Consider the following 21,684-nt stretch of genomic DNA (forward strand, 5'->3'; position numbering starts at 1 on the left):
TTGAACACACATTAAATAAATAAGATTTAGTGAGACAAAAAAAGCAAGTCGGGTCCACTTAAATCATGCCTTACTGCTCAGTCTCCAAGCAACTAAGGTCTTGGTGTCACAAGAGTTTGGGCAAGGCCAGGCTCTGAGACCCGTCAGGCCCAACAAGGAGTTTATAAAAGGCAAGACCCATCTGAGGGCACTCCCAAGTTCTACCGAAGTACACAAACCAAGTGGACCCACAAGTCCTCGACTCCAGGGCTCGCCAGACCCAAAAGCAGAGTCGAAGCCAACCCAGAGTCCAGGGGAGGCAATATATACTGAACTTTAAGAATTCTGGATCATCTTCAACTGAACCATTTTTCTGGAAGTAAATTCCAAATAACAAATATAAACGAAGTGAATGACTGACCCAAAGCTAAAGAAGTCCAGAGAAGCTAACAAGCAGGCCAGAAATCACTAGAATCACTGCACTGCACCTAAGTCTGTGCTTTTAACAGGGGCCACTTCGCTCACCAGCCACACCACCCACCTCGTACTTAAAGCCGCCCACCCTACCACACTGTTAGATTATAAATTGCAGGATGACCAGAACAGGGTCCTTCTTTTTTTTTTTTTTTTTTTTTTTTTTTTTTTTGCGGTACGCGGGCCTCTCACTGCTGTGGCCTCTCCCGTTGCGGAGCACAGGCTCCGGACACGCAGGCTCAGCGGCCATGGCTCACGGGCCCAGCCGCTCCGCGGCATGTGGGATCTTCCCGGACCGGGGCACGAACCCGTGTCCCCTGCGTCGGCAGGCGGACTCTCAACCACTGCGCCTCCAGGGGAGCCCCAGGGTCCTTCTTCTTGATTTTATCTCCACCCTGGCACAGTCCTGGCTGTGGCCGACACTCCGTAAGTATCTGCTGAAAGAGTTCTTACCAGGTGTAAGGAAAGGCAATCACTGGCAAACTGCTGGGGAAGGAACCAGTGTTTGAAAGGGGGGGATGCTGACAGTCAGAAAAACAATTTGATGGGACAAGAAAAGACCAAAGACCATTGTCTAATACAACCTCTCACACTTGGTTTTGTCTAATAGGGTTATTTCAAAAAAAAAAAAAAACCTGAAACAAATATTAATACCACTGACCCTCTGAACAACACACGTTTGAACTGCACAGGCCCACTTATGTGTGGATTTTTTTCCAACAAATATACAAAAATATATGTGTAGAAGATCGTGTGCAAGACTTACACTGAACTGGATAGCCTATCCTTACACAGGCGCAAGGTTAAGTGATATATAAAATTAATAAATGAATCAACTATATACTTCAATAAAAAATAAAATAAAAAAATAAAATAAAATTAATAATGTGTTCATTTTCTTACTTTGCTTTCAAAGAGTTACATTACAGTATGCCTCCCTCTCTCTCTCTCTCTCTCTCTCTCTCTCTCTCCAGTACTTGCAGAACCTGCAGATCAGTCTATCATCACAGGTAAGTGGTGGTGTTTAAAATGCAACAATGTTTCCAAAACTGTATTATGAATATGACTGTAATACTGTTTACCATAAAAATTCTATAACAATTCATCCATCAGTGTATATAGGCTGGGCTACCGAGAAGCAGATGTATCAATTACACTAGGTTTCCATCATACTGCTGCCTCTTCGTTATTAATGCTTGAAATGCATTGTAAGTAAATATGAATTCCTTTTTCACATTTTCTTTTCATTTTTGATGTCTAGTGTTAGTAACACATATAACATCTACAGTGTTTTGTATAATACTGATATAGGTACTGACAGATGATTCATCTTGTAAACAGATGATGTAAACTTATGGTACCAATAAATACAGTACAGTGCTATAAATGTATTTTCTCTTATGATTTTCTTTTCTCTAACTTACTTTAAGAATATAGCATATAATACATACAACAAAATATGTGTTAATCGACTGTTTATGTTGTCAGTAAGGTCAACAGTAGGCTATTAGTCGTTGTTTTGAGAGAGTCAAACGTTATACACGAATTTTCAACTGTGGGGCGGGGGGGTCGGTGCCCCTAGTCCCACTGTTGTTCAAGGGTCAACTGTACAGAAAAATGCTAACATTTATTAAAATTAGGCGCTAAGTATCATTCATGTCCTTTATATTACTTTTAGTATTTCTGAAAGGCAACAGAGTGTATTGTATTGGTTGTGACCATGCACTTTGGCACCAGACTGCCAAAGTTCAAATCCCAGCTCTGTTATTTGCCAAATGTGTAACTATCTGTATCTCAGTTTCTCCATCTGTTAAAAGGAGGATCATAATACAACCTACCCTCTAGGATTAGTGAGTTAATATATTAAAAAGATAAATAGAACGAGCACTACAACAATGCTAGCTATATGTTTCAGTTATTTTTTACTATTATTTTTCTGTATCTTTGAAATATTTCCTAATTTAAATTTTTGGAAAAAAATTTTAACTTATTTATTTATTTATTTATTTACTTTTGGCTGAGTTGGGTCTTCGTTGCTTCACGCAGGCTTTCTCTAGTTGCAGCAAGCGGGGGCTACTCTTCGCTGCGATACGCAGACTTCTCACTGTGGTGGCTTCTCTTGTCGCGGAGCACGGGCTCTAGGTGCATGGGCTTCAGTAGTTGTGGCACATGGGCTCAGTAGTTGTGGCTCGCAGGCTCTAGAGTGCAGGCTCAGTAGTTGTGGCGCACGGGCTTAGTTGCTCCGCAGCATGTGGGATCTTCCCGGACCAGGGATCGAACCCACACCCCGTGCGCTGGCAGGCAGATTCTTAACCACTGCGCCACCAGGGAAGTCCCTGAAATTTTTTTTAAAAAACAGGACGTTCTGTGTCCCAAATCATATTACTCAGTCTTTCTGCCATGCCCACTCTAAACACCACAAACTAATTTGTGAAGTGATGGAGATAAACTGCACCGGAAGTGAAACTAAAAGTACCACGTGTCCTTCAACAACCATGGCTCAACTCCATCCCAAGTTCTGTGCCCTGAAATCATAAACAATGGCCCACAGCAGCAAAAGGTCAGGCTGCAGAAGTGCATGGGGCCCTTTTCAGGCCCACGGCTCTAAAATTCAACTACATACTGATGATGCCACTACCACATGCCACCTGGCATCAGTTGCTAGAGTGTTCAGATTCTGAAGTCACCATGTTCTGAGACAGCACAGCCTTCACAGGAGGGAGGCTTTCTGTCACAGAATCACATGAGTACCTTGCAGCAGTAACATTCGGCAAACAATGATCTTCATGACTGAGACAAACTAACATTAAACTATATTAATATTTGTAGGTACTAACAACTAACTATGAGGTCTTCCCTTCCTTTGCTAGCAAAACTGAAACAATTAAAACCACTGGCAAAAGCAGAAATTACTCAGATCACTTTATGGTAATTTAATTTCTCTGAATCTTCCTGTGCTATTTTTTATATAGCATCAAATACACTTAGGTTTTCTCACTTTGAATAATCACAACGTAAGGAACATGTAACAATATTTTTTAAGAGACATTCAAATATTAACAAAATCTTCAATACAGTTTCATATACAACTTCAACAAGACCCTATTAAACAGAACACTGTAAATATAACTAACAAGTGTTCCTCCTCCTACTACTACTACTATATATAAAACAGATAAACAACAAGGTCCTACTGTATAGCACAGAGAACTATATTCAATATCTTGTAATAATCTATAATGAAAAAGTATACATGTATAACTGAATCACTTTGCCATACACCAGAAACTAACACAACATTGTAAATCAACTATACTTCAATTTAAAAAAAAGAAAAATGTAATGTAAAAATAAATAAATGAAAGCCGTACAATAAATGATGTGAATTATACTTTTTTTAAAATGGTCACCTGTTAGAAACATGATTTCAGATTTGAGTTTTTCATGGTAGCATGGCCCACATTATCTGGCAGGTGAGTTTAAGATCATCTGGGTAGGCATCTAGAAAGAATGTACCAAGCCTGACTGATGAGATCACCTGGGAAGCTTCTGAAAATACACATTCCCAGGGCCTGTCCCAGAATCACAGAGAAGGAGCCTGGGCGTCCATATTTTAAACATCCCCTGCCCCTCCCCTGCCATGGTTCTGACGATCAACCAGCCCAGGAATCACTGACTAAACTGTACCACATGCGATCACCTGTGAATTTTTAGGTAACGCAAGCTCCCCATCCTCACGCTCACGTTCTAACAAAACCATCTACACCTACCACATTATCAGATAAAATGTACCTGTAATGTTGAAGTTTAATACTGGCTAGAGGCTCAGAAGAAAGGACTCAGATGTACCAAGTCTGTCTTATTTAGAATACTGTGTGTTTAAGTATTCTATGGAAAAAAAAATGTAGGAAATGCTTTTCAATGCAAACTATTTATGTAATTAGGGTGTGATGAAAACAATCTAGTAGTGGGAAAAAAAAAAGGCTCAAAACAGAAATAGTTAATCCTTAGGAAGAGATCATGGGGGGGCGGGAATCTCTCAAACCAAAAGACAGTGAAAAACTAGAAGCATTCCTATTGAAGACAGAATGAAGCCAAGGAGACCCACCACCATAACTCTCATTTAACATTGTTTTGGAAGAACCAGATAATACAAACCACAAAGAACTAAATAAAAGGAATAGTACTGGGAAAGAGGAGGCAAAATTTATTTGTAAATCATAATTACAGACCTGGAATATCAAAGGAAATTAAGTGAAAAACTAAAAGCAATAGGGAATTCAGCAAGATGGCCAGTTACTCAATGAAGAGGCAAAAATCAGCAACTTTCCTACCAGTAACAAGTGAGACTATACACTGGATGAAAAGATCCCATTCACAATGGCAACAACACAGAAAACTATTACCCTTGAGAATAAACCATATGTGAAGAACTCTCCATATACAAGGAGACAAACAGAGACACACCTTATTCATACAGGAGGAGTCAAGAGTTTTAAAAGAAACATCACATATCACTAAATTCATCTATAAATTTAATGCAAAAGCATTCAAAATCTGGGCAAATATGGAAGAAGGTGGTAGTAAATTATACATGGGTGTTATTAAAAGGATGAAGTGTCATTACAAAGAGACATTTCACATTACCTATCAACATTATAAATGCATATACCATATTATCCTAGTAGTTTTAAATGCATACACCCTACTGTCCAAATAGCACATTTCTAGGTATTTACCCCACAGAAGCACTTTTACATGTATGAAAAGATATGCACAAATAATGTTCTCTACAGCATTATAACAGCAAAACAATGAAAAAACTGGAAATACTCAAATGCCATAAACAGAGGATAAACTATATTGCAATCATTCAATAAAATGCAACACAACCAACAAAAATGAAGCAGACTTATGTTACTGGCCACATATAGATATAATTTGAAAAGTTGTGCTAAAAAACTAATAGGTCAACAATGAAACCAAAGAGGAAATTAAAAGATACCTTGAGACAAATGCCAGTAAAAACACAATCTTACACAATCTATGGGATGCAGCAAAAGCAGTTCCCAGAGGGAAGTTCATAATAAAAATAGTTGCAAAACAGTATATTTTCATATTGTGAGGGAGTTAATGGGGCCCACAGTGCTGGGTTCAAAGCACAGCACTAGCTCTGTGACTTTAATCCCTCCTATTTTAGTTGCTTCATTGGTACAAGGTGAGTAATAACAATCCCTACTTCAATGTTAAACATTACCATTTCTGGAAAATACCTCCTAATTCAAAAAGTAAAAGGATCTCACAGTCAATAATTTTATTTTACTACTGAATGTTATCTGATGTGTAGTCATGATCTGTATTTCTTCCATGAATTGTCCTTGATAATTTTTCTACTAGACTTTTGGATCTTATCAATTTGTGTAAACTCTTACATACTGAGGATATTAATGCTTGCTCATATATATTACTAATTTTTCTGAGTTTGTTGTTTACCTTCAGTTATACATTTTCTGAAATATAATTGTTTAGGGGCTTCCCTGGTGGCGCAGTGGTTCAGAGTCCGTCTGCCAATGCAGGGGACACGGGTTCATGACCCGGTCCGGGAAGATCCCACATGCCACGGGGCGGCTAGGCCCGTGAGCCATGGCCACTGAGCCTGCGCATCTGGAGCCTGTGCTCCGCAATGGGAGAGGTCACAACAGTGAGAGGCCCATGTACCGCAAAAAAAAAAAAAAAAAAATATATATATATATATATATATAATTGTTTCAACAATTTAGGTGATCAAATCTGCCAGTTATTTTCCTGAATAATTTCCTTTGCAGTTTCTACCTTGAAAGTCTTTCCCTATACTAAAATTCTGTAACGTTTCTCTTCCAGTTCTATGTACATCTGATATACCTGATACATGAAGAAACACATCAATCAGATTTTCCCAAACATGTGTACATAAGGAATTAAGATCAACAACTTTTATATTAAAAGGCTTTGATTTTTGGTTTGTTTATTTGAACACCATCTTCCCAAAGGATAGCCAGCATGGTGGGGGCAAGCATCATTCTCAAAAATACATAAACTAAGCTTACAGACTGCCAGCCATATTCTCACACTCAGTGCCACCTTCCACACATCCCCTGACCTGAGACCTTTTCTCATATGGAAATCAGGACAGACAGAAGATACGGAAACAGATCAATAGCTGCATAAAGCAAGACCAAGAGTTACAACTCTGCCTGTTAACCAAATATGTTCTCATAGTTCAAACTTCCAAACACTCTAAAAAGGTACCTATAAAAAGTCTCACTCTCACTCCTACACCCATCTACCCCATTTCGCCTTCCATCCTATTCTCATGTATCCTCCAATGTCTCCTTCTGTAAATAAAGTATATCCTTATTTGCCCCAAATATTTTAAAAGGTCCTTGTGCAAAACTTCTTTCGCTCCTCTTGTTAAAGGCCCCTCTGCCCACAGCAGTAACTGCCTGCAGTGAGGAGGATTAATCTGACTACCGTCAACTCAACATACTTATGTATATCCCGCCTACAACCATGTGTCTAGAGCAGAAGGTGACAATGTAAGCTCGATTAATTTATGTTTGAAAGTGGAAATGTCACATTTTAAAACAATGTTTTTGAAACTGTATCCTGCAGGGAGGTTTTTTTGATTGAGACCTCTTATGAGGTCCAGTCTCAAACGCCCAACTTCAACCAGAATAGCTCTACCCCCTCCTAAGATGTTTTCAGTTTTTAAAAAAGTGACTACACTGACTCAGAATATGATTTTTTTTTTTTTTTTGCAGTATGCGGGCCTCTCACTGTTGTGGCCTCTCCCGTTGCAGAGCACAGGCTCCAGACGCACAGGCTCACAGCAGCCATGGCTCACGGGCCTAGCCGCCACGCGGCATGTGGAATCTTCCCGGACCAGGGCACGAACCCGTGTCGCCTGCATCGGCAGGCGGACTCTCAGCCACTGCGCCACCAGGGAAGCCCCAGAATATGATTTTGATAAAACTAAAATTGCTCCCAGATCCTAATGATAGAGTTCTAAATAATATACGCTCCCCACATTGTACACTGTATATTAACATATGATCAAGTTCTTCAAACGTTTCTTGGGTTGTCTGTCATACAGAAAAGGGTAGTCTTTGTTTATAGGACACAGTTAAACATGTAAGTTCAAATTTATTAATTATTTTATCTAAATCCAATATCCTTTCTTTTCTTTTTCTCTATTTGATCTGTAAATTTTACATTACCCTATATACCTGTCCATTTCTTCTTCTACAGCAGCATTCTTTGCCCTATGGCTAGTAAATATAAGATCATGATGTGTGGCCTCTTTGTGGGTTTGGCGCATTATCAAGTGAACTCTGACTTCCAAGGTAAAACAGTGGACTAAACATGATCTAACTTCACTCTGTCCCGAAGCCCCACTAAAACCAAAGCAAAATGATTTTTTTAAGATATATAAACCACAACAATAGGGAGAAAAGAAGAGGAGGTAACAGCAAAATTCTGGCCCTGGATAGCAGAGGACCAGTAGTAAGTGGCTTTAGAGGTATATAAAATCCAGCAGTGGGCAAAGCTGAGAACCAGCCCAACACACCCCGGACCCTGAAAAGCCCCGGAATGGGTGGCTGCACAGGCACCTGTGGAACCAGGACTGAAGGGCCCAAAACACGCAGCTGAGGTGATACTGCTCCCTCCCGCCCCACACCTCAGGGTGACCACCCTTCCCTGACCCCCGCATTCCCACAAGCAGACTCTAGAGAGTGTAAAGCCAAGGGCCTCTGGACTCCCAAGTCACCTGGCCTGGGCGAGTCCGGGAACCATTCTGAAAAGAAAGGGGTTACCTGAATGAATACAGAAAAAAGCTGACGGCTCAGAGGCCCTCTCCCACGCCCTTCTCTGCCCCCAACTCAGCTCTCACACACAACACAAGCACCCAGACCGCACCCTCCAAGCAGATGATCAGAAGTATATCCTCTGGGGAAAATGACCAGCTCAAAAGGAAAGAGCCAAAGACCATAAGACCAGGAGATTTCCCAACAAACAACCCACCTATATCACCCCTGGTGAAGTTCAAAATCAGTAAGTCAAATCTACACATGCAGGCACTCAATAAGGCAGCAGTAACTTTCACAAAGCAAGAAGAAATAAACAAGAAACACACTAGTGATAGGAGCACTTAAGACACCATTCTCAGTTAAAGAGTAAGTGGACAAAAAAACTGGAAGACCTAAATAACATCATTAATAAGACAGCTCATACAGATATACACTGAACTCCTATCATACCAATAGGGAATATTCCTCTTTCCAAGTACATACAGAACATTCACAAAATTGACCATATCTTAGACACAGTGAAGTCTAAAGAATAGAATATAAACAGCACTCTGACCATAATGTAATAAAACTAGAATTAAAAACAAAAAGGCCCTTTTACCTGAAATTTTTAAAACATACTAGTATAGAAATATTGAGTAAGAGAGAAATTCAAAAGAAAAATACAGAAATGTCTTGAAAACGATAATGAGAAACTATATCCAAATTCCTGTACATAAGGAATACATGTAGTTAAAGACATAACAGCCAAAATTAAATACTTTTTCAATATAAAGGGAAAATTAAAATGAATTTAATATCCAACTCAAAAACAAAAAAAAACAGGAAGGCAGAAGAAAGAAATAAAAGTAGAAATAAATTAAAAAAAACAGAAAAATAGGGCTTCCCTGGTGGCGCAGTGGTTGAGAGTCCGCCTGCTGATGCAGGCGACACGGGTTCGTGCCCTGGTCCGGGAAGATCCAACATGCCGCGGAGCGGCTGGGCCCGTGAGCCATGGCCGCTGAGCCTGTGCATCTGGAGCCTGTGCTCCGCAACGGGAGAGGCCACGGCAGTGAGAGGCCCGCGTACCGGAAAAAAAAAAAAAAAAAAAAAAACAGAAAAATAACAGAACTAATAAATAAACCCCAAAGCTTATCTTTTAAAAAAAAAGATCCACAAAATAGGCACATCATTAGGTAAGCCATGAAGAAAAAAGGATGGGGCTTCCCTGGTGTTGCAGTGGTTGAGAGTCCGCCCGCCGATGCAAGGGACACGGGTTCGTGCCCCGGTCCGGGAAGATCCCACATGCCGTGGAGCGGCTGTGCCCGTGAGCCATGGTCGCTGAGCCTGCGCGTCTGGAGCCTGTTGCTCCGCAACGGGAGAGGCCACAACAGTGAGAGGCCCGCGTACCGCAAAAAAAAAAAAAAAGAAAAAAGGATGAAAACAAAATAAATTTGAGCAACAAAGGGAAAAATAGCCATAAAAACAAAGATTTTTTAAAATCATGAGACTAGTACATACATAAATTTGAAAAATCTAGATGAAATAGAATTTTTCTTTAGACAAATACAACATACCAAAATTGATTCCACTCGAGGTAGGAAGTCTAACCAGCATTAGAAGAAATGTAAAGGGCAGCAGGACTCTCCTCTCAAGAAAGCACTAAGCTCAGACAGTTTCACTGGGGAATTCTACCAGGACTTTAAAACTCGGATAATCCCAAAATTAAACTATTCCAGAGCACAGAAAAAGAAAGAAAACTTCTTAATTTGTTTTATGAAGAGAGTGTAACACTGATCCTGAAATCTGACAAAGAATGCACCAGAAAACTAAACTATAATTCATACTAATACTGACATGAAAATCTAAATAAAATATTAACAGAATCTACCTACACATCAAAAAATGATGCAGCATGATCAAGTGGGGATTATTACAGAATGCAAGGGTGGTTCAATATTAGGAAATCCACCGTATTAACTAGCTAAGGAAGAAAACCACATGTTCCATTTATTATAAAGAAATCATACAACATGCAACACTCATTCATGTTATAACATTCCAAAATATAGCAGTTGACAGATACTTTCTTAACATATTTGTATAACTTTCTTAACATATATTTGTATGCGTGTGTAAGTATGTACATACACACAGCAGCCCAAAAGCCAGCATCTTACTTATTTTAGAAACACCAGAAAGTATTCCACTAAAGTAAGGAACAAAAGGATAATGCCCACTAACTCCACTCCTATTTAACATTATTTGGAGGCAATGGCCACTGCAGTATGTCAAAATAAAGAAAAGAAAAGGCAATCAGAGCTCCTAAAAACAGAAAGGAAGAGGGAAAGCAATCTCTATTTGCCAATGACAAAATTCTGTATCTGGAAAACCCTAAAGATCAAGGGAAAAATTCATACAAACAATAAGAGCATGTTGTAAAGTAGCAGATTATAAAATTAACACAAATACAGTTTATGCTGAACACCTGCCTTCCTTCTGGGACTCTGGAATCCTGGTCTGTGCTAGGCAGGAGGTGCCATGACCAGCCCCCAATAAAAACTCTGGGCACTGAGAAAGGATTCCAGATGCTTGCTCCTGGTTTCCTCCAGACTCTGCCCCATGTGCCTTTTTCCTTGGCTGTTCTTGCTTTTACCTTTTCACTATCATCCTGTGCTTGTTCCTAGCAAATCAATGAACCTGCGGGTGGTCTGTGGGACCCTCACCACACCCCAATCCATAAAGAGCTTCTAAAAATAAAGAAGCAAAAGACTTAAAAACCCACAGAAAAACTGGCTAGAGAAACGAAGAGACAGAAAACAGAAACGCAAATGCGTCTTAACCATACGAAAAGATGTTCATCTTCCCACATAATAATATAAGAAATTCAAATTAAAACTACAATAAGATATCATTTCCTACCTTCTAGATTGGTAAAAAAAATTTTAATTTGGCAATTACTCTGCTGGTGAGTCTGTAAGAAGCCGTAGGCACTCTCACACGTTGCTGGTGAAGACACACACTACTGAGTGGGATTTGACACTGTCTAGCAAAATTACACATGCACTTACCCTTTGACCCAGAAATCCCACTTCTAGAAACCTATCTCAGAGATGCTCCAGAAAAAATGCAAAAAGACAAATGCACTGCACTGGCTACGTTGCAGTCTTTTGGTAATAACAAAATGCTCAAAAAATGATGGGGACATGTCTAAAGAACTCCAGAAACAGCCTGAATGAGCTTCTGCTGGCCACATCTGGACAATTTAAGCATCAAAACAAATAATGGCAATAAGAAATCATAATCCATTGAATACAGTAAGAATGACATAAATAACTCTTTGAACAAGATAATAACCCATACAGACGATAAATAAATAAATGGGAGCCACAGAAAAGTGCATCCTTATAGTAAAATGTTAACTAATAAATGTACAAAATACTGAAGTTAAAAAAAAAACCACAATATTGCAACCATGACTGTAATAATCCATTAGAAGAAGAATCACCACCAATGGATACTAAAACTAATGGCTGAAAGTTTAAGGAAGAACAGGGCATTTGCATAATCTCATAATATCTCTCCACAAATGACATTAATTACAAAGGGGAAAACAGTAACTGTACAATGAAGAAATCTAGTCGACACCACCTTATCCAAATAATCCAAATGAATGTCATCAACTGTCTTCAGCCTTCTGATGGGATGAGTAAGTTCTGGGGAGCTAATGGGCAACACAGTGATTATAGTTCATAATAATGTTTTATACTTGAAAGTTGACAAGACAAGTGGATCTTAAATATTCTCCCCACAAAAAAAAAAAAAGGTAATTATGTGACGGGATGGAGGTGTTAGTATCGTAATGTGATAATCATTTTGCAACATATAAATGTACCAAATCAACACGTTGTAACCTTAAACTTATGCAATGTTGTGTGTCAAGTACATCTCAATAAAGCTGGAGGGGAAAGCCTTCTGATGTGATGCACTGAGAAGCTTTGACATCACTTCTGTGGTACTCCTGACAAAAATACACACCCTGTATCTGTCAGAAAGAAACACCAGACAAGCCTAAATTGAGGAACATGATCCATAACAACTGACTGTCAAAAATGTCGCTGTCCTGAAAGACAGAAAAAGGCTAAGGAACTGGTCCAGTGAAACGAGACTAAAAAGACACGATGACAGGCAAACACAGTGTACGGTGCCGGATGAGGGCAGAGAGCTGCGCGTCCAGAGACATAATGGGACCATTCATGGGATCCAGACTTGGTAGACAACTCTACTGCATAAACGTTAAATTTTCTGCTTTTGATCACTGGTCTGTGACTATATGAGAGAAGGTCTTTGTTTTCATAAAGGATACACTGAAGTATCTTGGTATAAAACAGCACGATGTCTGCGACTTACAGTTCAGAAAATAATAATGTGTATAGTACATAGAGAACAATAAAGCAAATGTTAATAGTTGGTAAACTGGATAGAGAATATACAGCCGGCTTTTTGGTACTCTTACTGCAGCTTTTCAGTAGATCTGACAGTTTTCAAAGTAAGTTTAAAAATATAAAAATCTTCAAAAATACGAAAAGTTCAGTTAAGAGAATAACACTATAGTTTTTGTGGGATATTCTCTGAACACTAAGCAGCCTAGTAATTCACTTAAGTAAATGAAGCCTCATCTCTGGAGCAGGCAGAGCCGTGGTCCATATTATCGCGGCTCCCAGCTCGCCTGTGCTCACTGAGCTGGTCTCAGGGCTCATTAGAGGAGGCCAGGCTCCCAGGATGAAATTTATTTGCAATTAAAAAATACTATTTAGTACACTGTCTACTCAATCATTAAGGTCCACTATGTATAATGCAGTGTGAATTTTTCTGTTAGAATTTACTACTAGGAAAAGTTTTTTCACCTGAGAAACAGGTATTTCTCTTCCTTCCCGATGACAGGAATTACATAACTGATGATGACCCTCTTATAATTTTGTCAGACAGGAAAACTAAGGCCAAATGTGAGGCCTGTCGGCTGCACCACTGGCCTACAGTTTAGGGTGACGCCCCAGGCCCATTCTTTTCCTTGGTCCTAGTTATTTTTAATCTGCATTTTACCCCTTTTTATTGTATTCTGAGGTAAAGTCAATCCAAAAACCACTTAGCTCTATGGGAAATATAAGAGCTACTAACAAGCTTAAATAAATTTAGGCTCTTCCACGCTGCTCCATCTGGCCACACACTGGACACTGGAAATTTATCATTAACCACTGTTGTTTCCACAACAGAACATGTCCATGTGAAACCCACTGGGAAGATTCCAGGCCACTGTTTCTAAGTCCTGACACCAAAGCCTACGACGGCCTGAAGACAATAACATAACTGGGACATAAAACAAAGAGATTCTGAAGTTACATCTCCAAGTGAGATACCACCTACCTCAAAAGGTCAAAACTGAGCACCACATTTTAGATATTTACAGCAAGAATGATGAGTAAGGTCCCCAGCTTACTATTAGTAGAGGTATGACAAACCCTGTGGGCACATGTTATTGCTTCTGCCAAGAAATGCTTTGCATTTCAATAGTTTTACAAGACCAAAACCACAAAAACAAAAAATCTCACGTGCAAATGTGAGAAGGAAAAATTCTTTTACCTGCTTCCTGCACTCTTGACACAAACAGACCTCAGGTGGGTGTGGGGTGAACACCAGTTCCTGGGAGGAGGCGTTGAATAAGGAAGCCAACAACTGGGCGGGGGGTTAACATCAATACTGGTTTGGGCTTGGGTTTTGGATAGCAAAACAACTTCTAAAATAAAGAGCCCTGGAACTTCTGGTACAATGTGTATTTCAAAAAGGAAAATTAGTACCAGCAAAGAGGCAGTTTTTTTCCAGCCTGTAACCACCACCGGTGGCTTCAGCAGCAAAAGGAAAGAACGATCCGTAGGAGACGGACTGAAGCAAATTAAAGAGACACCCCTACAAGGTTGTCAAGGAAACTAAACCACGTGCATGTCTCTACAGAAAAGAATCAAGGCTAAGGTGAACATACCATGGAATATTTTGTGGAAAAAATGATTAAAACCCCATCTTGAAAGATCTTTAAGAGGCTAAATTTACTTCCAGGCTACTTTATTAGATACTTCACCTACACTGCAAGCAGGCAAGCTTGAATTTCTAGACCACCAGCTAGACGGATTCGGTGAGCACCTTCCTAAAACCAGCGAAGCGGGGGCCACTGAAAGAAAGTACAGGAAATTTCCTAAGGTCTCTTTTGCATATCCCAACAACATCAAAAGAAACAATCACACCCCAAAAGTAATGCGAAATAAAAACTATACCACAAACAGGCTTTCCCAAATTTAGACTTTCTGTTTTTCAAAATGGAGTCTTTTTGGTTTTTTTTTTTTTAAGTGAAAAGGCAACTCTATGCAAACTAAAGCAAGAGCTTAGCCCGAGAGAACCATTCACTCCTGGAAGAGAGCAGAGTAGGCTGCAAAAAAAGGTGTCAACTTGGTAGATGAATATAAAAACCTCCACAAGTAAGTGAGACTCATGAGCAAGGAGAAATGGCATGCGTTTGCGAACCCAAAACGAGGGCCCCTTTTAAGAACGTGAAAAGGTAGGGGCACCGTCAGGCAAGCAGAAGGCAAGTGACGGCAGCGGGGTCTGCAGCTGCCTGCCTGAAACCTGGCATCCCGGGAGGCCCGGCCGAGCGCGGAGAGAGGAGGCGGGAGGCGAGGCGAGCCGGCCCGACTCCTCCCCTCGGTCCTCTTCGCATCAAGGGGAGCGAGCTCCGCGCGTGGCCCTCGCGGGCGTGGAGGAGAGGAGCGGGGCGCGGAGACGGGCCGGCCCCCCGAACCTGCCCAGCTGTAGGCCGAGACCCGGGCCCCGGGCGGAGCGCCTCCAGGTGAGAGAGGGGGCGGGCCGCGGGCAGGTGCTCGGCGCCGGGGCTAGAGCGGGGCCGCGCTGGAGCGGGGTGGGCGCCCGCAGCTCTTACCCGGTGCCGCAGTCCACCACGCAGGGAGGCAAGGAGCCCGCCATGCTCGGCACGCGCGCCGCTCAGTCCACGCTGGCTGCCCGGGAGGTCGCGCCGCTGTCCGCTTGCCGCGCTAACCCCGCGCCGCCCGCTCCCGGGAGCCTCCGCAGCGCGTCTGCCGGGAGCCCGGATGCTCTCCTCAGCCCACGTGACGCCTCTCCTGACTGACCAATCACGGCGCGGGCACGCCCCGTTTCCCCGTCCCCGCCCCCTGTCCGCCATCTTTAGTGCTGGCGGCGGAGCCTCGTTGCCCATACGTCCAACCTTGCTGCTGGAGAGCCTGCGGGCTATTTTTAACTGACTTACGGTGAACGTGACCCCGTTTCCGAAGGCTGACTCCTTCTCATCCTTTAAGTCTCCGCCTAAATGTCACCTTCTTAGATTAGTTGTCTGTGATCACCCACTAGGTGCCCTCCCTGCACCTTACTCTCTTATCTCAACAATCTATTGCTTTCATTCACAACATTTGGAGCAAATTTATATTTTTATTTGTAGTCTGTCCTCCCATTGGAATATAAACTCCGCTAGGATAGGGCTCCTGAATATCTTAGCATTGATCACCGGATGCTTAGCACAGTATTTGGTGCATTCATGGGAGGCACCCAAATGTTTTTTGAATGAATAAAGAAAAAAATTGCCGTTAGAATTCTTATACCTACCAGAACACTGCATGCCTTCCTTTATAAAAGAAAAACCTATAAAACAAACGCATGGTCAGCCTTTAGGAATGAATGACCTTAGATTGGGTTAACACTACCCCAAGATCATTATGGAAAATGTTTTCAAGTATCAAAGATGGGATGATGTCCAAAAGTTCTTACTGGAACCCTGGGATCAAAGTAGTCAACCACTTACCGACTATGTTATAAAGGTACTGAAAGTCCCACTTCCTTCCTCCTCCCTCCCTATAATAAATTCCTGACATTATTTTTTAGGAGCTTTCTGGAGACATAGTTCCATGTAGTTTAACTGGTATTAAAAGCACATGGTTTTTTTCTTGTTTTTTGTTTTTTTTGGAGGGTCTTGCCAGACGGCTTGTGGGATCTTAGTTGCCCCGACCAGGGATGGAACCCATGTCCCGTGCAGTGGAAGTGTGGAGTCCTACCACTGGACCAGCAGCTTTTAAGTCCCTTAAAAGCACTTTTAAACTGCTTTTTCCCTAGGAAAAGTAGTAGATTAGTTGGTCATGCTAGGTAACCCATGATCATTCCTTTTTTTTTTTTAACCTATTCAGTTCAAATAAGAGCCAGATCTAGAAATTTTTAAAGGGAACTAGAAAGAAAAGTAGAAGGTGGGAGGAAAAGGAAAGGTCAGGAGTGTGGAGGAATCCCAGTATAGGACCCAGAGGCTGGGGGCAAAGGCTCACTCCTTTGTATTTTGCCAAAGCCCTGCCCAGCCCCACTTTTCCACGGCCATCATCAGAATGTTGTAAACGCTAGACTGCAGACTACCAGCACTGCCACGTCTTTCATTCGCTTAATACATATTTATCAAGTGCCTACTATGAGACAGGCCTTGTATTAGATTGGATATGAAACAGTAAGTGGGACATTTACAGTCTCTGCCCCCAAGACTTTAGAGTCTAGTGAGAGATAGCTACAGTAAACAGGCAGTTGCAATACAGTGTAATCCAAGTTGGCGCAAGTCCAGGGTGACCAGAAAGCCATTAACAGGGCACCTAAACCTGTCTTGGGAGTCAATGAAATCTTCTCAAAGCAATGGTGTCTAAGCTGAAAGCCAGAAGGTGGGTGGAGAATAGCTTGATGGTGGAGAGGGTGGGGTGGGAGAATGTTTCTGGGATGGGAAACACATACAAAGGCCTGGAGGACCTCAAGACTCATATATGGGCCCGTCCCCTTCACCAGGGAAGAAGCCTTAATGGAATTTGGAACTGGCTCATAATAAAGGATGTGCCTTTTTGGGGAGTGTCCCTTTTGCATAGGACTTATTGGAAATGGTGACCATGGCCAGTAGCTGGTAGTAAACAAAAGACTTGCTGACTTCAATTATTTCCTCTAGACACCACTAACCCTTGATGTATGAGTTAAGGTGTTTTCCCTTAAGATGGCACAGGAAATAGCAAATTTTATTATTTCATATAATAGAAAATCCAGAAATCCCAGGATAATTCAACCATTCCATGACATCACTGTGGGCCTGTACATTCTGTTCTACCAGACTCTGCAGATTGGCCTTAGTGCTCAGACAGATCCCCTTGCTGTTGTGGAAATGGGTACAGCCGCTCCATCCACCATAACTGTAATGGGCAAAGACAGAGGGAGAAATGCCCCATCTTGGTTCTTTTCTAAGAAGGAGAGGGAGGAAGGTGTCCCTAGAAGTCCCTAGCTGCTTTCTCTCATTTCATTATCCAGCTCCATGAGTTTCCCGGGGCTACTGTAACAAAGTACCACAAACTGGGCAGCCTAAAACAACAGACATTTATTATCTCACAGTACGGTAGAAGGTCAAAATCAAGATGTCAGCAGGGGGCTTCCCTGGTGCTGCAGTGGTTAAGAATGTGCCTGCCAATGCAGGGGACACGGGTTCGAGCCCTGGTCCAGGAAGATTCCACATGCCGCAGAACAACCAAGCCCATGCACCACAACTACTGAGCCTGCGCTCCAGAGCCCACGAGCCACAACTACTGAGCTTGAACGCCACAACTACTGAAGCCCGTGTGCCTAGAGCCCATGCTCCGCAACAGGAGAAGCCTCCGCAGTGAGAAGCCCGCACACAGCAACGGAGAGTAGCTCCCGCTTGCCGTAACTAGAGAAAGCCTGCGCACAGCAACGAAGACCCAACACAGCCACAAAAAAAAAAGATGTCAGCAGGACCAGCCCTCTCGAAAGACTCTAGGAGGAAAGTCAGAAAACCCTGGTGTTCCTTAGTTTATAGATGCATCTCTCCTGTCTCTGCCTCTTCATGACGTGGTGTTCTCCCTGTGTGTTTCTGCATCATCAGATGGTGTTCTCTTCTTATAAAGACCAGTCATATTGGATTAAGGCCCACCCTAATGACCTCATCTTACCACGATTCCATCTGCAAAGGCCTTGTTTCCAAATATGATCACATTGGGCTTCCCTGGTGGCGCAGTGGTTGAGAGTCCGCCTGCCGATGCAGGGGACGCGGGTTCGTGCCCCGGTCCGGGAGGATCCCACGTGCTGCAGAGCGGCTGGGCCTGTGAGCTGTGGCCGCTGAACCTACGCGTCCGGAGCCTGTGATCCGCGACGGGAGAGGCCACAACAGTGAGAGGCCCACGTACCACAAAAAAAATAAATAAATATATGATCACATTTACAGGTACCAGGGTGAGGATTCCAACATATCTTTTTGGGAGACAGTTCAACTCATAACACCAGCCTATGCCAAAAACAGTCATTGGTAAGGGGAACTGATAGACTGTGATTGGTTTAGACTATTAAAGACCATACTCTTGGGCTGGAGCGGGGCTTCAAGTCCTCAGAAGCATATGGTACCAATGCCTGATGGGAATGGGATTTAATGAGCAATAAGGGGAATGACAACAGTCTCTGCCTCACTCGCTATTTTCCTAATTAAACCGTATATTCTAACTGATTCTATGCCTTTTCATTCCTTTAGCCTCTGCTTGGAATTGTCATTTAAATAACTCATCCTTAGGGACTTCCTGGCAGTCCAGTGCATTCCAGACTCTGTGCTTCCACTGCAGGGGACACAGGTTCCATCCCTGGTCGGGGAACTAAGATCCCCCATGCCAGGCAGTGTGGCCAAAAAAATATATAAATAAATTAAATAAATAAATAAATAAATAATTCATCCTTGCTGACCCAGGTGGAGATCTGCCCCCTCTCTGAAGCTTTCCCTCAACTTCCAGAAAGAGTAATCGCTCTCTCCTCTGGGCTCCCAGAGAGCCTCCTGCATCTTTCCACATTTTCACTTATCTGATGGCATCATTATGGTTATGCTTCCATAGCCCTTGGTACACCAGGAGCTCTCTGAGAGTAGAACAATGTCTCGTATAATTTTATGTCTCTAGTTCATCGGACACTTCCGGCATTTTGTAGCCACCCAGTGAATGGTTATTGAATAAATGAAAGTCATCCAGCAATTTTTAAGCCTCTCAATTATACATGACACTTGCTTTCATTTGCTGTCATCATCAAAAGCAAATAAAAGCAAAGGTTATGTAATAATTTCTGTGTTCGTGTTTTTACTGTTTTTTCTATACATTACAACCCATTCTTCTGTGTTATTCTTCTTATATCATAAACCCCTATAGATCAGAGACTGATGGCATCCCTTTTGACAAAAGCCAAAACACCAACAGAGAAATAAACCTCCCATTCTGTAAGAAGCACTTCAAGTACAGTCTCTATTAATTATATTGCTAAGGTTTGCTCCCTCCAACATACTTCGCAAAATTCTACCGTCTGCTTGTAATGAGAGGAATGTTTTATCAGTAGCTGGCTTTCTGTGGCAGGAATGAGCATCTCTTTATGGTGCTTCTACCCAACAATAGCCTTCTACTCCCCTCCCCCAACCCCCAAAAAGGCAGAAACAGGGGAACTGGAATGCTTCCTGTACAGAATTCAGCATCACTTCCGTGGCAGATGATGTGACCGTTTCCTACTCTCCTGAGGGCTGCATAACCCAGCATCACTCTCAAATGAACTTTTAATAAACATCTTTTGATGGTGGTTACAATGCATTTTTATGCATATGAAGACAACTTAAAAACAAAATAATCAGGACTTACAGAGATTGTCAATCTAATGGAATTTAGTCAGGGCACACTCGGACAATGTGATCTTAATTTCCTGCATTTAACTAGTCGTGCTGGGCCAAGAAGGGAAAAGAACACAAAAACTAAAGGCTGTCTTGAAAAACTGCCCACCTAGCAGCTCTGTGAATCTTAATTTGCAGAGCTGTGGGTAGGAGCGATCTGTGTGTTCTCTGTTGCCATGAGCATACAAATAGAGAAAGGAGTACCCAAAAAGTAGGGCCCGTTCCTTTGAAAGCAGCTGGCATTCTCCTTTAAGAGGAAGGGCCTGTCACTGCACTCAAAGGACCTCCCAGAGGTCTTGGCAATAGTGTGAGAAAATGGTCCAAGCTGGAGTTGATTGGCCGGAGTGTGCTGAATTGGTAACAGACATAAAACCACAAGATTGGTAAGGAAATCACCTAAAGCTCTGACCTTATTCAGATCAACTCTGCTGTTTCTGCCTCCAACCATGGCAATGATTCCGACTGGAAAACTCCATCCCCTACGCCTCTTCCTGCTCCCCTCCTGTGCCGTTCATTCAATCCCTTGTGTCTATGACCCTGCTTTTTCTCCTACTGTCACTCTTGCTAAACTACTCCATAGCTTCCTGCCAGCCAGCCTATCGCCATGTTTTGCCCATCCAAGACATCTTGGGGTGAATTATGCTGCTAGGAGAAGCAACATGGCAAAACCCAGAAAGTTTGTACATCATGTCAGTCTCCCTTCCCCACAACCTTCAATGACTCCTTATTGTTATGGAATTTGATCCAAACCCTCAGGCTGGCATTCAGGGTCCTCCATGATCTGTTCCCAAGTCACCTTTCCAATCTCATCTCACATGATGCCCTTGACACGTCTGGGCACAGCCGACCGCGGACCAAACCATTGCTATTGTCTGGTCTTCGTGCAGGCTCCTCAGTCTAGAACATTCTTCTTTACCTACCCCATCCTCTACATCCATTCCATTCAAAGCTCATTCGTCCTTCCAATTTCAGTGCAAATCCACTTCATTTATTCATTCAACAAAACAGGATGCGTGCTTCCTCACGGCTGTAATCAGAATCAGTCACCAATTCTATGTCAGAGTCTACAGATGAAGTCTGCAGACGTGCATTTTAATGAGGTCTTCTGCTCTACTAAACAGTCTTATGGTTTTATTTGTAACTACTCCCTATCCACTTCTCGTGGAGAAAACTAAATTATAACAGTATCTTAGTTTACAAAGCATTTTCACTCCATCACTCATTTAATCTTCATAACAATCCCATGAGGGAGATATTATAAAAACCTCTCTGAAATAAAGAACTGGAGACTCGTACTTTTTAAATTAGGATATATTAAAAGTTTAATTTTGTTCTGGGCACTTTCTTTAGGCGCCCTTGAGAAAACAGGAAAATGCTAAAGTGTTCAAAGCCAGCATCTGGTATGCATAGGTTCAATATATGTTAGAGCCAGAAGGAATCTCAGCAGTTGGTCCTTCAGCCTAACCCAGTCCTTTGATAATTTCAAATACACTTTGAAATTTTTGAGCTCTTCACCTTGAATGTTTTCTATTTCCAGTAACAAATGCCCATCAACTCCCATTAGGCAATTACTATATGTTCTAGAGACTGAGTAATATCCAATAAAAATCTAATTCT

General features: G+C 42.0%; 1 protein-coding gene across 11 annotated transcripts in view; it reads right to left on the bottom strand.

Moving 5' to 3' along the window:
* Positions 1–15,410, bottom strand: part of ACTR3B (actin related protein 3B) — a 227,737-nt gene extending 212,327 nt beyond the window's left edge. For 10 of the 11 annotated variants that reach the window (XR_009541869.1, XR_009541873.1, XR_009541868.1 and 7 more), the window contains exon 1: positions 15,265–15,410. Coding sequence is in view for 3 of the 11 variants with exons in the window: in XM_060156296.1 (XP_060012279.1) it covers positions 15,265–15,308 (44 nt within the window). In the remaining 8 variants the exon portion in view is untranslated. The remainder of the gene's footprint in view (positions 1–15,264) is intronic. The other variant, XM_060156297.1, reaches the window with a different exon arrangement.
* Between the last annotated feature and the right edge of the window lie 6,274 nt (positions 15,411–21,684).

Source organism: Lagenorhynchus albirostris, chromosome 8, assembly GCF_949774975.1.
Source record: "Lagenorhynchus albirostris chromosome 8, mLagAlb1.1, whole genome shotgun sequence".
Lineage (NCBI taxonomy): Eukaryota > Metazoa > Chordata > Mammalia > Artiodactyla > Delphinidae > Lagenorhynchus > Lagenorhynchus albirostris.